The 16,341-nt window shown below is 39.4% G+C and overlaps 2 protein-coding genes across 3 annotated transcripts in view; one reads left to right on the forward strand and one right to left on the reverse strand.

The window, feature by feature from the left end:
• The window catches only part of LOC124408115 (transmembrane protein 132E), a 186,957-nt gene that overhangs the window by 38,757 nt on the left and 131,859 nt on the right, over positions 1-16,341 (reverse strand). The window lies entirely within an intron of this gene.
• On the forward strand, positions 15,166-15,885 carry LOC124408116. The gene has a single exon (XM_046884825.1). It carries the CDS (start codon positions 15,182-15,184, stop codon positions 15,749-15,751), a length of 570 nt encoding a protein of 189 aa, XP_046740781.1. The 5' UTR covers positions 15,166-15,181; the 3' UTR covers positions 15,752-15,885.

The raw sequence follows: 16,341 nt of genomic DNA on the forward strand, positions 1-16,341 counted from the left end.
ACAAAAAAAAAAATAAGTTTCCGAAAGTTTCAGTTCAAAATTTGAAGTTTGAAAGATCGGTCATAATTTTTTTTCAATTTTTTGGTGAATTTCTTTAGATCTTTTCGAGCGACCTTTTAATATTCATATTGAAATTTCATAAATTGTTTTTCTTTAATTTAGTAAGAATGAATCGATAACAATACACCACGACATGAATTAAAAATCAAACAAAATACTGAAAACATAATTTTTTTAATTCAATTTTTTGACAATTTTTGACATTTTAAAAAATTTGGAGCGACCTCTTAAATTTGTTTTTTTGAGCTGTCCTTTGGAGTGGGCTCTGAAAACATCAAAAACTAACATTTTGTCACACGAGAATCAAAAAAAAAAAAAAAAAAAAAAAAATAGTCGGTTTTTTTGCGCCACCCTAATATATATATATATGGACACACATACGTACATACAGCGGGTAAATATTAGCATTATTATTCGGAATCGACAAAGAAGAACAACTGCAAAATTAACGAAAAGTTAATTTGTACAAGGTATAATAATACCTATGTATACAGATTGAATTTTACATACCTAAATGTACAATAATTACGCTGAGCTACCCTGTATGGTGTTTTGAAATTTAAATAACAAATTTTTTTCCCACACGCTATGGTAAAAAATTACCATAATTACATACTGGAGGAGTTCGGAAAAAAATTCAGAACACATATATATATATATATCGAATTTAAAGTAATATGATCGTACTTTATATTTTAGCAATAAAAAATTTTCCATTTCTCCTCTCTTTCCGATAAAATTCCCGGCGTTAAGTTATTTAACAAAGTCGAATAAAACCTTGATAGTTATACAGTGTGGTCTAAAATATTCAAAATTAAGCAGAATATAAAATTTTTAATGGAAAAACTTAAGTAGCGAAATTAAGCTCGGTGAAAATGAGGTGATATTATATCCAGCATGATATTACGTTTGTTTAGTAAAAACTTTACCGTTCGATCACAACGCTGCTGTGCCGTTGTGCCTCCCGTGGATCACAATCGATCACAATTTATTACTGCGTTATTAAAGTATCGACCCCTTAATTATACGGATCGAATATACTTAATCAGCAAGCGGTTCCAGTTGGTTTTGCTTTCCTCTCATTCGTTTCCTCTCGTTTAACTCCACGTTATTTTTCACCCTTCAGGATTGTATCGCAAACGGCGTTGTACAGGCTTCGGAAAACGTGCGAAGTTTGCTGCGGGTCAAGGGGTGAATTTTCGAGCAAACATGCGGTGAGAGACGGAGCCGCAATCGACTTTTCGCGGTGAGTGGAAAGAGGATCAATGTTTGCCCATTTTTTTTATTTATTTTGTGTGTGTGTGCGTGTGTGTGTAATATATATGCACGTGAGTATGCTTTGTTTATATTGTATAACCAGGAATAAAAAACGAACGTGCTTTCTCAATGTTTGCACTTCTCCGGATGTTTGAGGATTCCATTTTTTCTAGTGTTCGCCGATCGATGCAGGGAGGGATAGATCATGTATCGAAAATATGTGACGTGAGTTTCCCATGATCGCAAGGTACTTTTTGGTTTTCTTCCTCTTTGGTTTCGTCCTTGTAGTTGAAGGGATACACACGTATACCCTATATGGTTCGATTCAGAATGGAGTCAGGTTGAAGTTCCGAATTTGTAAAGTTGCGAAAACGACTAATTCGGAATAATTTGGTGGCGAAACTTGAAGTAAAGAAATGAAACTTTGAAGAAACCGCAAAGTTCCGGTGGAGCAGAGTTCCGATAAATAAAGTTTCGATAGTGGAAGATTCCGGAAATTAAAATGTACTCATACAGCGTAGTTTACTCGATGAGAGGATGCAAAAAATTAGAAACACCGAAAATCGGAATGATCAGTATTCCGAACGTAATAATATCGAAAATCCAAATCAAAAAAAGCTCAAAGTGATGAAATTTCATCAAGCGAGAAGTGCGCGTAACTAAAAATGTTCGACGATTCAGAATTTTGATGTCTGAGATTTTTGAATTTTTGAATTTTCGCACTTCCGGAACCTTGACTTGTCGGAGTTGTACCCTTTCGGCATGTTGCATTTTCGGAACTTTCGAACCTTTGATGTTTTGTCAAAGTTTGAGTTTTTTACTTTAAGTTTCTCCACCAAAAAATTCGAAATTTGGCGCTTTCTGTCTGATTATTAATTTACAAACAACAGCCTGCGATTATTTGAAAGAAAAAAACGAAACAAAGTTTGGTATCAAGTAATATACAGAAGGTACGAAGTGGTGCAACTAAACAAAATTTTAAGAGCAGTTTAAAACTTCCTTAATATCGACACTACTTTGTATAAAATTTTTCCCGGTTTTCCAGATTTTCCCCGCGTGTACAAACCTCGGTTATAATATAAAAGAAATCGACGAAATGTTTCTAGATATATAATGCATCGTATTTTCATGGGTTCGAAATGATGATGATGATGATAATGGGTGAAAATAATTCTTTATAAAAATCTGACCTCAAAATCAAAATATCACGTAGCTGTAATCTAATCGTAAATTAAAAGAGAATTCCGTGTCGCTGTTATAATAATCGCTGCACGCGATTCGGGCTTAAAATATCTCCGCAACGTCATCGTTGAACATAGACGGGGATAAATCACGATTGCTGGTGATTACAGTTGTTGACGTGTCCGAGAATGTATAGGGTAGGGTATAAAGAAGAGGAAAATCTGGAGGCAGTTATATTCGCCACCTCCAGTGACCGCTTGATTGATTATGTGGAAGGAGGACGGGAACCCGAAGAAGGGAAAATCGGTGGAAAAACTGACGGGGATTAAGCTGGGATATAACAGTGGGTGAAAGTGCAGAGAAAAGTGAGGGGGATGAGGTCGATTTCGTTTCTCGGGCTTACTTCGACGTCTGAAACGCAACAAATTGTCCGTGCAAAATCAAAAATCTACGAGCACCGAACGACGAGGAGCTGAAGAATCGAAAATAATGTGGAATCGAAGCGATTCGAGCGTGTGAGAAAAGGCGACGGAGAAAATAAAAGGGAGCCTTAGTTCTGAAATATACGACCAGCGGGTTACGTCGTTTTTCTGCGCACCCTATCATTTCCTCTGAGCTATCTGAAATTGTTAATTTTCACACAAAGCCCTTGCTGAGATTGATGTTTACGTAATTCTTCTCCGCGTTCACGGATAAAGTAGATACACGTTTAGACACGCGACGATCTCTGCGAAGTCTGAAAGCTGGATGAGGCTTAAGTCAGTAACGATAATTTCGCAATGGGTGTTTCGGGTTAAGGTGCTTATAAGACGCGTTGTACACCTCGAAAACGCGGGGAAGCAAAACTCCTATACCGCTCAAGCGATCGGAGTGAAACTTGGGCAGTTAATGCCTTATTTTGGTAAAAAGTGGAGCGTCTTTTTAGTTTTTCAAAGTTTTGAAAAAAAATTTACAGATTGGTTACCACCCACAGAAATTGGCCAAATTTTCACAGTTGCACTGAATGGATTAAACTATCCGGTATGATGCCACTTGACGGTGATGAAACACACATTTTAAGCCCAGTCCCATGAGATTTGATGGTGAAATGACGAAATGGCAACGAATCTGGTTTTCGATTATGAAATAGACCAAAATCTCACTTTGGCGACATTTGTTACCGACCTTTCATGCATGCAGGTAATTTTTTACCGACATTACACGCATACATTACCGGCATGCGCGTAATGTCGGTAACAAATGTCACCAAAATGAGATTTCGGTGATCTTCGTAATCGAAAACCAGATCAGCTGCCATTTCGTCATTTCACCATCAAATCTCATAGAACTGGGCTCAAAATGTGTGTTTCATCAGCGCCGAGTGGCATCATACCGGATAGTTCGATCCATTCAGTGAAACTGTGAAAATTTGGCCAATTTCTGTGGGTGGTAACCAATCTGTAAATTTTTTTTCCAGATTTTGTAAAAGTACAAAGACGCTCCACTTTTTGCCAAAATAAGGCATTAATTGCCCAAGTTTCACTCTTATCGCTTGAGCGGTATAGAAGTTATACATTCGCACGTTTTCGAGGTGTAGAACGGGTCTTCATAAGCACCTTGAGATCGTTAATATTTCGTAAGCGTAAATCGATGGTAATGAGAATGTTTGGAAACTTGCAACTACTTAAAATTCGTTTTATAATTAAAAAAACAGTGATTTTCGTTTTAACATTTCATTCAGCCTTTATAAACGGTACTAACTTTAACCTCGTAAAGCTGGTAAAATAGCGAGTCGAAGATTAATTTCGCTCTCCGATTTTTTTCTGTCTACCAGAAAGTTTACATATTTGCAAAAAAAAAAAAAAAAAAAACGTGTACATATATATATATATATGCAGAAAGCTAAAAAGCCTGAAAACGGTATAATACACGTTGTTTTTGTTATTGTTGCTGATTCAGTATATTCGTATTGTGATAACTAGCTTAATTACCAACAGAACGAACTTCTGTTTTTGAAACCCTCGGGGTTCACGTCCGCCGTTTCAAAACATCCGGCGCGTTATATCCGGAAAGCCAGTCGCGCGTTTCCGCGAGACTCGCGGGCTGCTAATTCATTTCGCTAATGTTTTCCACGAGAGGTTGATTGCAATTCTGTCGAGGGTGGACGGCTTGCACCGCACCACGTGGCCCGGTCTTGGGATATTCACTTGTGAATTACATCCGTTTTACCGATGGCTTGGATTAAATTTCTGCCTGCAGATTGTAATTATAATTATAATTATAATCTCTCTCTCTCTCTCTCTCTCTCCCAACGACGTTCAATCATTTTCATATTTAACGAGTGCGCGCTACTCAATTGCGTGTAAAATCCAACGTTAATAAGTATGTTACATGTACAGTGTATACTTATATATGCAGATATAAAATGTTAGTATGTTAGCGCAAAAAAATTGCATCATATGTGGATGCAACACCTTGCGTTGTCTATCGAGCACGAATAATTGCATCCCCATGTAGAGAGTGATAGCTTTTGTGAATTATTCCTCAATTTCCATTAAGATTAATCTCCCTTTGAGTGCACGTGCCATATAGTTACAGCGATATTGTGTCTATACGTTACACTGCAAGAGTTTATTATTCTATGTGCAAAAGTAGCGCTGTTGAGACGCAGATTAAACGAGAATTTTTTGTATCCTTTGACAAAAAGTTTCGATTGTTTATTGAAACTTTTTTTTTTTTACCTCGGATTAATGGAATGGAAATATGGAGAAAAAATAAGATGTCCGTTTTTTGAGAAAACAAATCAGAAATTTTCTTAACCTGAACGATATCGCGAATCAACTTGAAGGGTATAATATTTCGGAGTAGTTTTTCCGTTAAGAAAATTTATGTAATTTGGTACAGAGAAATTCGTAGTAAAAAAAAGATTTGAAAAACCAGCACCCAAGAGAAACAAAAAAAAAAAAAAAAAAAAAAAAACAGTATTTTACTGTTAGCGTAATTAACTGTTAAATACATCAATTTTCTCATTTACATAGAGAATCGGGAGAATCCGTTTATATAATAATCAGCGACTACAACCGATGAGCTTGCGATGAAAGTTTTCGTTCATCGATCGCGAGGGAATCTTGACGCATCGGGGAGCTCAAGGTACAAGAGCAATTTGGATCTACGTGCCGCAGGAGTAGAGAGACAATATAAATAACTAGAAGATGTACCATTTCTCACCGTGGTCGTGTACCTTACTCCCCGTCTCTTCGTCACTGCAGGGTAGGTGGTGGATCAGGTTTCACTCGGGTAACGCGATGTCGCTTCCACCCCTTCTTTCTCCCAGACTTTAAGTGAGTAAGGAGAGCGTGACGCGGGAAGTTGATAAATTTCGCAAATTTTCCCAATGAAAAGGTCGATCGCTTCTAACGGTGCGCCAGATTCTATAACACAGCAGGTCTGCGGTCATAAAATGTCTGAACCTAAGATCCGCGGCGTTCTTGAATGTGCAGGACACTTGCTTCGAGTCACAGTTTGGAAGAAGATCCCTATTTGAGGTCAGGTAGGAAGGATAAGCGGAAACACCGCACAATGTAAACACACACACACACACACGCAACGAAACCACACGAGGTTCAGCTAATAAAGAGATCTATACGCTGAGCCGAATGGTGATCGTAAAACTGATCTACCGGAGGATATAGATCCTCTCTTCGGTTCGGTGTAAAATGGATAGACGAAAGAATACACTTCGAGGACCTCACGGAGGTATAAGGTATAGAGAAGCAGGTTAATTATTCATTCAACGTAAGCAGCGCGACACGTGAGGTAAAAAATATAAGGCCGACGAATCGTTGAGATTTATGCACCCACGTATAAGAATGGCCGCTTGGTAATCCAGTCAGATTTTGAGGTGAAAACCTACCTTAACTTAACTTAACTTAACTTAACGTAACCTAACCTAACGTAACGTAACGTAACGTAACGTAACACGTAGCCTGACGTTGGAGCAGTTTCAAGCTCGGAAGAGGCTTTAAATAAACCATCACTTGGGTAATGCCATTCCGTGAACAAGACGTAGTCGAGGGATGTGAGTCGTCTACGTGCGCGGTAACGGTAACGGAATATGAGATGATGGTGCATCGCGGCGACGTGTTACCTCCTATCTGCACACTAGCTGGGTGCGAAAAATATCCACCTCAACCGAGGTTCAACTTTCTAACCAATTTTAGGATTGGTCGTAATGGTAGAATATCGGTACCCATTCAGATTTTGCGGAAACAACTGCTTCAGAACGAATCCAAACTTGCCGAATGGTGAGAATCTTTGAAAATATTCCAGTATGGCCCATTCATTAATTACGTAAGGACGATTTTAGCCATTTTCAACCTCCCCTACCCCAATGTAAGAACGCATAAGATTTCTTGGACTCCCCCTCCCACTTCTTACGTAAGATTTTACTTACAGTTTACCTTTACAATTAAATGTCGTTAGAAGAGGATCAGTTGTACTAATACTCATAATTTGAAATGTGTAAATATGAACACGTTTACGACGTTTAAAAACTTATTATGAAGTAAAATTTTTTACAAATAACAATGTATAAGTGAAATTTTATATTAAAAATGAAAAACTAGACACTCACAGTTTTTAGAATGTCTTATTGGAATTTTTTTTTATAGTTTTTCAAACTACCCTTTAATTTTCTGTGCGATTTTTATTTCCTGATACGTTGCTGCACTAACATTTTTTTCGCAATAAAAAACGTCTATCACGCGCGTTCCAACTTGTAAAATATTACGTAAGAATAACTTTTACCCCCCCCCCCCCCCCCCTCCTTGGGGCCCTTAAGTAATTAATAAACGACCCCTAACCACACACAACACAAACCCATGTTTTCTGCGATAAACTCAACTTGACTAATACAGATTAGGCTTGGATGCGAGCTTGGATTCTGTTCACGGAAGTCAACGTGGTCGTAATAGTAGAATATAGATACCCATTCATATTTTGTAAAATTCAACTACTTTGGAATAATTAAAAAATTTCCGAATGGCGATACCTTTTTCAATACTCCGGTATTACTTATAACGAAACACAACGTGACACAATTGATCCCACTCCAAGTCAGTCGAATTCACTTCGGGTCATTTGAGGTCAGCATAAGTGACTTAAACCCGAATTTTTCGAAGTAATAGACTCTCAGGTCAGGATGAACTTTGGCTTCGGTTAAATGACAGCCGAACCCGGAACACGATATTTCCAACGACGCTGAAGAGCCAGACAGCTCCTCGGTTGTTCGACCGAGTTCCGAAAAAGCCCCGAGAACTGTCGCTTCGGTCTGAAGAACGGTGACGTCCTCGGGAGCAAAGTAATTACGGTAACATGACTGGTGATCCGTAGTATATTTTCTCATCTGTCAGAGAGAGAGAGAGAGAAAGAGAGGCGGAGAGAGAGTGAGCTCATATCGCGGAGTCTCTCAGGGTTTTAATTGACGTGTGAAACCAGGGTTAAGATGGATTCGGTTTGGGCCAGAGCGACGTTTCATTAGGATTTCTGTCAGGCAAGGAGAGAGAGAGAGAGAGAGAGAGAGAGCATGCTTCTACTCGCGCTATATATATATATTAGAGTGGCGCAAAAAACCGAATGTTTTTTTTTTTTTATACTCGTATGACAAAATGTTAGTTTTTGATGTTTTAAGAGCTCACTCCAAAGGACAACTAAAAAAAAAATTTCAAGAGGTCGTTCCAAATTTTTTAAAATGTCAAAAATCGTCAAAACATTTTATTAAAAAAATGATATTTTCAGTATTTTGTTTGATTTTTAATTCATGTCGTGGTGTATTGTTATCGATTCTTTCTTACTAAATTAAAGAAAAAAAATGTATGAAATTTTAATATGAATAATAAAAGATCGCTCGAAAAGATCTAAAGAAATGCACGAAAAAATTGAAAAAAAATTATGAGCGACCTTTCAAAATTCAAATTTTGAACCGAAACTTTCGGAAACTTATTTTTTTTTTTTTGTCTATAAAATTATACCGCAACGAGAAAAAAATTTAAAAAAAAAACAATTTTTGACGATTTCTGACGTTTTAAAAAATATGGAGCGACCTCTTAAAATTTTTTTTTTCTCAACTGTCCTTTGGAGTGGGCTCTTGAAACATTAAAAACTAACATTTTGTCACACGAGACTCAGGAATAAAAAAAAAAAAAAAAGTCGGTTTTTTTGCGCCATCCTAATATATATATATATATATATATATATATATATATGTATATATGTATATGTATGCATATGGCGAGGTGGAAAATGGAGTAGAGGATTTGGTATTCGCTTGTATCTAGTCTACAGTCTGAGGTAGCGCTGATGCCCGTCGACTATCAATGCTCGAGGATATGGAAAAGGGATATTTCGACTAGCGGAGTCTCGGGCACCTCGTCTAGATACCCGGAACGCAATAGGTGTACGGGTTCGCGACTCCGGGTGTTTTGCATACCTATCTGGTGCACACGACGACGTTGAATGAGAAAACACACCCATTGGTATTCCCCGTGGATCCTGAGATCCTCGCCTCTGGGTGTCAACTGGCGAAATAGTCAAACACTGTGAACTGTGAGAGCACGAGAACGGGCACCCTATAAAAACCGGAACTGCCGCCTTGACACGCTGATAACTATTTCGGATTTTTCCGGAAAATATTGAAAAATACGTACACACACGCTAGGTGAAAAGACTTATTCTTTATTTCTTGCTTTTGTAGATGATGCTATTTCAGATATCCGTTTGATAATGAGTTCGTTCGTAAAAAAAAAAAAAAAAAAAAAAAAATCTATACCTGCACCATCAATTTGAATCGGACGAAGCAATACCATCTCTACCCCTTTTCAAATTTTTCCTTATCGTTAACTTTAATTTATTATGCTTTCGTTATTAAACAAATGCCACCAAGACGTGTCACGCGACTAGAATGATATTTCTATATGATAGAACAACTTCCGAACAACGTACGATGACTATTAGAAATTTTTGTGGACGTGGACTGGTGTACCTACACATTATTATCGTATCGTATAAGAGTTGCGTCAGCGGGTAACTTGTACTTCTATTATTCAAGTTTAGTAAATGGTGATTGTAATGAAAATTAATTTAAATTAGAATAAAACAAGAAGCTAGTGAAAAGTTTAAGGAACTTTTCAAATAATTAAAAAAATAATTAAAATCCCCGTCATCTTAGGTTAATCCAAAATTTTTATTGCCGTAAAATCTGGCGATTGTCACGTGAAGTTTAGATCGTTGTAAAATGATATATTCTTCATCCCTTTTTTCCTTCGGGACGGTTTTCGGTTGGAAAAAAAGTGAGGAGGGGGGGTGGAGAAAAACGAAAGAAAAACAATAGCTAATTTGTTGGAAATCATCGTAAAAAACCGGTCACAAAACGACCGGCGCACAATGGAAAGAAGTTTTTTCATTTCAGAAACTTTGGCCATGCCTCAGTCTGAGTAAGGCGGCTTGTAGGATGCGAAGGCGGGTGTAAGAAATAACCCGGCGCTTAGGTGGATGTATAAACTCTCATAGAGTTAAATGCTATCAATTTGAAACTTGGGAAGAATGCCGCTCGCCTTGCTTGAAAGGGAGAAAGAGACAGAGAGAGAGAGAGAGGGAGAGGGAGAGTGAGAGATTGGCGAATCTCCGGTCTGATTACCGGCATTAAGAATAAATTGAGAAATACAATATTAAATTTTATCTCACGGAGGACGAGACGACGCTCGCATGTTACATTAGAAGGAATGAAGGAATGGAAAGGTGAGGAGGATCTATATATATATATATAGTATACCGAGTTCTAAAAACCCCTTTTTTCTCCCGAGGTTTTCTCTGCAGCGTGTTACTTCCTCTTTCCTTGGTAGATTTTTTTTTCTCTCTGTATAATTTAACCTCGTTTTATATCCTTACATATTTTATATCCCGTTCCTATATTACATAACGTGTAGGTAGTAACCTGCTGTGTTTTACTTGTGGAATATTCAAAAAAATAAATTTTTCCTTCCTCTTGTGTAGTATTATATATATATATATATATAGGATACGAGTGGATTTATTTTTCCGAAGAAACACTATTTCCACATGGAATATTTCTCCTCAACGAACACTTGACTATTTTTTTTATTTGTCATGTCCCCGACGACGGTGGTGTTGTTTCTTCTTCTTTTTTTTTTTCGTTTTCTTTTTCTTCTTATTTTCTTCAACTTCTTCTTTTTCAATATCCTTTTTTCTCTCTTCACTCTCTGCTTATTCCGAGAGCGAAACTTCTTTTTCACGTGCGACTATGTCAGCATGAAAGACTCTTCTTCTACGGGTAATTGAGACGGTGCGGGGGAAATTGAAAAAGAAAACTTTCCACCGCTTTAGGCGGAGAAAATATAAAATATTCAGAGGGTTGATGAACAGGGTCAGAGTTTATATTCGTATAAATTAACGACGTGAATTCATCGACGTTTATATTCCCCGAGTAGTTACTGGATGATAATTTACAGTCTATTGAACAGGAAGAGAACCTCACGGCGGAAACGAGTTGCGAGATGAATCGAATCAATGTTTCGATAAATACTTGAGAGTGATTTAATACCGGATCTGTACATTTCTTGCTTTTTTATTTTCGTTCATTTAATTCGGCTGAGTCGGCCGCCGCTGCGAGCGGAAATTTCATAAAACGAGACGCTAACTGATTGTGAGTTGTCTGCAGGATTATAAACTTGAAGAGGGTATAAAGGAAAAAATACGAAGTTTAAAAACAATCATCCCGTTCAAAGAGTAAGAATACATTTCAGCTTCCGATCTATCGAACCTGAAATTCACCTGTGAAAATTATCCAGCATACAAAAAGTCGTGGTTATATCCAACGAGTTGGAATGCAGATTCAATGCGCCAATTTCACAAAGGCACCAAAATACCAACAGCGCTCTGGACTGATAATAATTGTTTATTATTCATCGCCGGTTTACATGTTCCGCAATTAATTAACGACCGAACTGGCCATCCTTAAGCATAATTAAATAACTTCCTAGTGTTACCGGTTATCCCAGAAGACTTATCGTCCATTAGTTGTGGCTTATTCGCGCCTATTATAGGTAAGGAGTGTCAAGGGATGCGAATAATTATAATCCATACCGTTGACGAGGGGGTCGGAAATTTCCCGCCGAGCCTAGATGACTATGATTTCATCTAGAAATTTTATCATTTTTTTGATTCTTTGTTTGTTATAAGGACGAAGAAAGCGTTAATATATTATACTCGAACTTTGTTCTAAATTGAAACATAGTCTACCAAATCTCTCTCCTTTTCTTTCTCTTTCTCTTTCTCTTTCTCTCGAAGAGAGGGAATTCTCAGCACGTAACGGTTGTATAAGGAATGGGTTTGGTTCAGGAAACTACAAACTGCGTCGTTCCGTTGAAAATAGTAAAGTAAATACCGCAACGTCCGCCATACAGAAAGAGAGAGAGAGAGAGCGTGGCTCTCATACATCTGTGCAGCCGCCACCATACACCATCGTCTTGCAATTGGAACTCCGAGTAAATATGTACCGAAGGTAAGAAAGAAAAATAAATAAATGTATGTATATCAAGTAGAACAACGCAAGAATGTCTCTATTGCGAATCGATGATGTTACGAGGCACTGGTTACATTTCGCCAACTTCGAAGTTGCCAAGTTAGAGAGAGAGAGAGAGAGAGAGAGAGAGAGAGTCCATCGAACAACCTGCTTTCCACATTCGTTAAGCCATGTTCGCTTTACTGCCTCGACCCGAATGACGGTCGTGAAAAATTCTTCAACAAAAGTTTTGCGAGCGAGAGTAAAAGAAGAACGAGTACTGATGAAGTTCGAGGTGATGCGAAACTTGATGGAGAGTTAGAATCAGTGTAAACGATATCGAGGTTAGTAAGGTTACTCCGTTTAAGAACTTTTGGGAAAAATCGATACCCACTTCAATCCTTAGGATTGTTCTAAATTCAGCAAGTAAATTTCAACAACAAAAACATGTTCATATTTGGAAAAACGAACTCTTTGAAAGTTTTTCTACTACTTACTCTAATTACGTTTTTCGCACCAAGTTTCGCATTACGCTAACGTTACCAACTCCAGCCTTGCAGTGTAATGGAAATGTAAATTAGTCGGGCATTAGTGTCAACACATGGATGATTTAGCGGGTTGATAAGGCAAAATTTTAAGGAAGGGGCGAGCGGCGGTTAGTTCCCGCTCGTGTAAAGCAATGAGAGATCTCCCCGACCACCCACCCACCTCATCCTGCATGAACCTAGAGTGTTTTGCTCGTTTGCCATCGTATCGCGGTTTATTATCTCGAGGGAATATGTAGGTACGGCAGTATAGCAGTGCCGCTTAGCTACGGTGGTCCACTTTTACGTCTTTACTTTTGCTCCATTTTCTAGCCACTATGGAATGAGTAACACCTCGCATAGGTGCGCGAGTTACGTGCGAGGATCACGAGTCAGGGTAGAAAAAAGCTCATTGGACTAGGTGGTTCAAGATGCTCATATACTTGTGTTCTTCACACTCCGTGGCATTTCCAATTCCTCACACTTCGTTCCATTCGTATACGTCTTGCCTTCTTTTGCCTCGCTATTTCCTCTTTCCAACTTGCACTTCTTACATTTCACATCCGTTGAATGTCGCAGGATAGACGAATGACAAGCAAGAAATAACAAGACACATGAATAGCTGATATATGTACTGAAATTTCGGGGTTAAATCGTTCCAAGTTCGATTTAAAATGTCGACTGCAGACGTCGAAAAGTCTTGACGAGTTCTAGTCGGGACTGAATGGTCGGATAATTTATCGCGATAAAATGCTGCTGATTAAGGCTTGTATAACGAAGGCCAGACCGGAAACGTTCTTCAGATAAACAGTTCGCTGGTAGTTTTCTTCTCTCTTCACAGCAGCAGCAGCAGCAGCAACTTCTTCTCAGCGACGGTGAACGTCGGCTATGCCTAATCACAAGGCTTCTTCCAGTCTCTCAACAGCTTATGTACGACACATTCGACGAGTGACGGTGTTTTGCAAAGTAACGAACGTAGTCCTGAGGAGGTGTTTCGCTACTCGTTCTCCTCAGCTTCCCGGCTGTTATTAGCCACGCCAAGTTAGCCTGGTTCCGCGCGATTTCCATCAATAATTATCCACTGCTTGTAACGAGTAAAAATGCGGTTAATTATCCCCATATCGTTACCGCAATAGCGCAATTAATGCGAAGGTCAAACCACAGTCGGTTGGCGTTATGACCACGACGTGTTATCGTGGAGCTTCCGTTGTGGTTCTTGGACCGAATGAATTTCCAGTTTATTTCAATCTATACACGAGAGTTCTCGAGCAAGGATGAAAAAAATACTTTAGACCCTACTCTCGATCAAATGAATTGCGAATCTCAGAAGATGAGTCAGCCTGCCGGCGGCGCTGGCGGTGTAGAAAAAGTAAAGTTGAAAAGAATGCGAAAGAGGGTCGAAATTAGGGGCTGATAATGCGGGGTTGGAACACTTCGGGTAAAATTGGAGAAGAAATTAATCATCTTATTGACTACAGTCAGTGCAGCGGTAAACAATTTAGCGAATAAAAGCCGGCTCTCTTTTTCCGCCTTTCATCCTCCCCGAACCACACGAGCTCCGTCTCTTTTTACCGGCAAATCTTTTCCGCCTACTCACAGCTTCCTGTCTAACGATACAAATAGCTCGGCGCCATAAGATAAATGACAGACCCGAGTTGCGGATAATCCTGCGGCAAAGAGAAAGGAGAGTTGAGAGCAAGGTTTGCGGGTTGGACGCAAGGACATCTGGTTGATCCGGTTTCGAACCGACCTGCGGATTCAGGGGATGATAGAAGAGCAGGAATCTTTAGATTAGAGAGGCGCTCTGCCGGGTAACGGCGAAACGTAAAATGATCCCGCTTTTATCGCAGCGCTATCCTCGAACCGTGGATTCGAGGCAGCCATCTGGTATGCATGATGCCAAAAGACATCGAAAGACATTCCAAAGATTCTCTTCCGAATTAGGAGAGAGAAGGGTGGCCTTAAACGTGAGCGGAACTCCGAACCTCGAATTTTACACCCGTTGTCTCCATCACCCAGGATACTGACTATTCAAAGCTTCCAAAGTATCCAAAGTATCCAAAGCACGCATTGGATCAGTTGCTTCACCCCCAGTGTAGATCCAGCGACAAACTTCGATGCGTGCTTACCAGTTTTCGTTTCCTCTGTTAACAGGCTATCGAAAGAGTCATATGTTTAACGGTTTTTTTCGCATTAACAAAAACCATACCGTCGTTATAGGTTATCGTGATGTTTTCAGAGGATGCGTAACACTTGAAGCATCTCTACGGAGACCATTTTCTCGATATGAGAGTCACTGATAGCTATGTGATTTCCTAAAGACGACGATCTGACGATGAATCGAGTTATGCCGTGATGACCGATGATGCTTTGGACAGTAGGTAGGTACTTTGCGACTTGAATCGTAACTGCTCGCGATGGATTGATTCGACGGAACCTTTTTATCAAACACAAGTCATCGCCTGAGCAAAACGGTCAACTGCCTCTCAACCACGCGACCGCATGTGGTGATAACGAGGTGTAGAATCGTCGGTTGCGATGGATATAAAAACGGAGCTGTATCAAGGCGCGCCAGTAGCGAAGAAACTACGACTGTACGAAGATGTGTAAATTGCCAGTGATCGTCGCGTTGCTGATTGTTGGGGTCTCCGGATTCCCAGCCAGGATGATCGACATCGCTGACTTGGAGACTGTTCGCCTTCTGGGTAACCGAGGTCAAGCCAACGCCGATCCAACCGACGTGGAGAACGAATTGATTTTCTTGGACCCCGAAGACGAGGAGTTCGCAACTTCGGAGGAAATCGTGAACGAAGAAAACTTCAATCCCGATTCGGAATCGGATAGCTCGTTCGAGTCGGAGGATAGTGACGATTTGGAGGACGATGACATCGAGTTTGGACTGCGTAGAAAGCGATCAATGGCTTGGCACGTGGAGAACCCTTCGAAGGATTCCGACGATGGTGCGGCAGCGAGTCCGGTTAAGCTGCGTTGGAAGTGGAACGACGGGATGCCGGAATTGAAACCGCAGCAAACGAACGTCTTTGATGGTCTTAACGAGAAGCAGTCTGACTTGGTCCGTCTCAGCGCGCCTCTTGTGCATTATCGACGACCTTGCAAGTCCAGATTCGAACGTCGCGACAGAAGGGGCGTCTGCAGACCAGTCATCAACTGATCGCGTTTCATCCCATTCGTCGAGGTCAATTTTCGCGGTTGGTTTTCCAATGTATTTTTATACTTTGAGCCATGAGAATTTATTCCTTCATTATACATATGTACTTGTGGAAACGATACGACGAGTGATAATTATATATATATATATGTATATACGATATCAATTTACCGACGAACTGACGGTTCTTGGGTGTCCTTTTAATTTTTCCTTTTTCCCCCACATTCTACTAACATCCTATGGTACTAAATGTGTGGCAAAAGTTTCGACGAAAATCTTGGTAAGTACGCGTAGGAGGCTACTTGATTCCATTCGCGCTTACGCGGTATTGGATTTAGTTGCACGATTCTCGTAGAAATTCTTTGAACTCCGACATAATATGTATATACATACATTAGGGTGGCGCAAAAAAACCGATTATGTTTTTTTTTTTTTTTCAAAGTCTTGTGACAAAATGTTAGTGTTTGATGTTTTAAGAGCCCACTTCAAAGAACAGCTCATAAAAAAAATTTTAAGAGGTCACTCCAAATTTTTTTGAATGTCAAAAATGGTCAAAAAATTAAATTAAAAAAACTGTATTTTCAGTATTTTGT

The sequence above is a fragment of the Diprion similis genome, chromosome 7 (assembly GCF_021155765.1).
Source record: "Diprion similis isolate iyDipSimi1 chromosome 7, iyDipSimi1.1, whole genome shotgun sequence".
In the NCBI taxonomy this organism is placed as follows: Eukaryota; Metazoa; Arthropoda; class Insecta; order Hymenoptera; family Diprionidae; genus Diprion; species Diprion similis.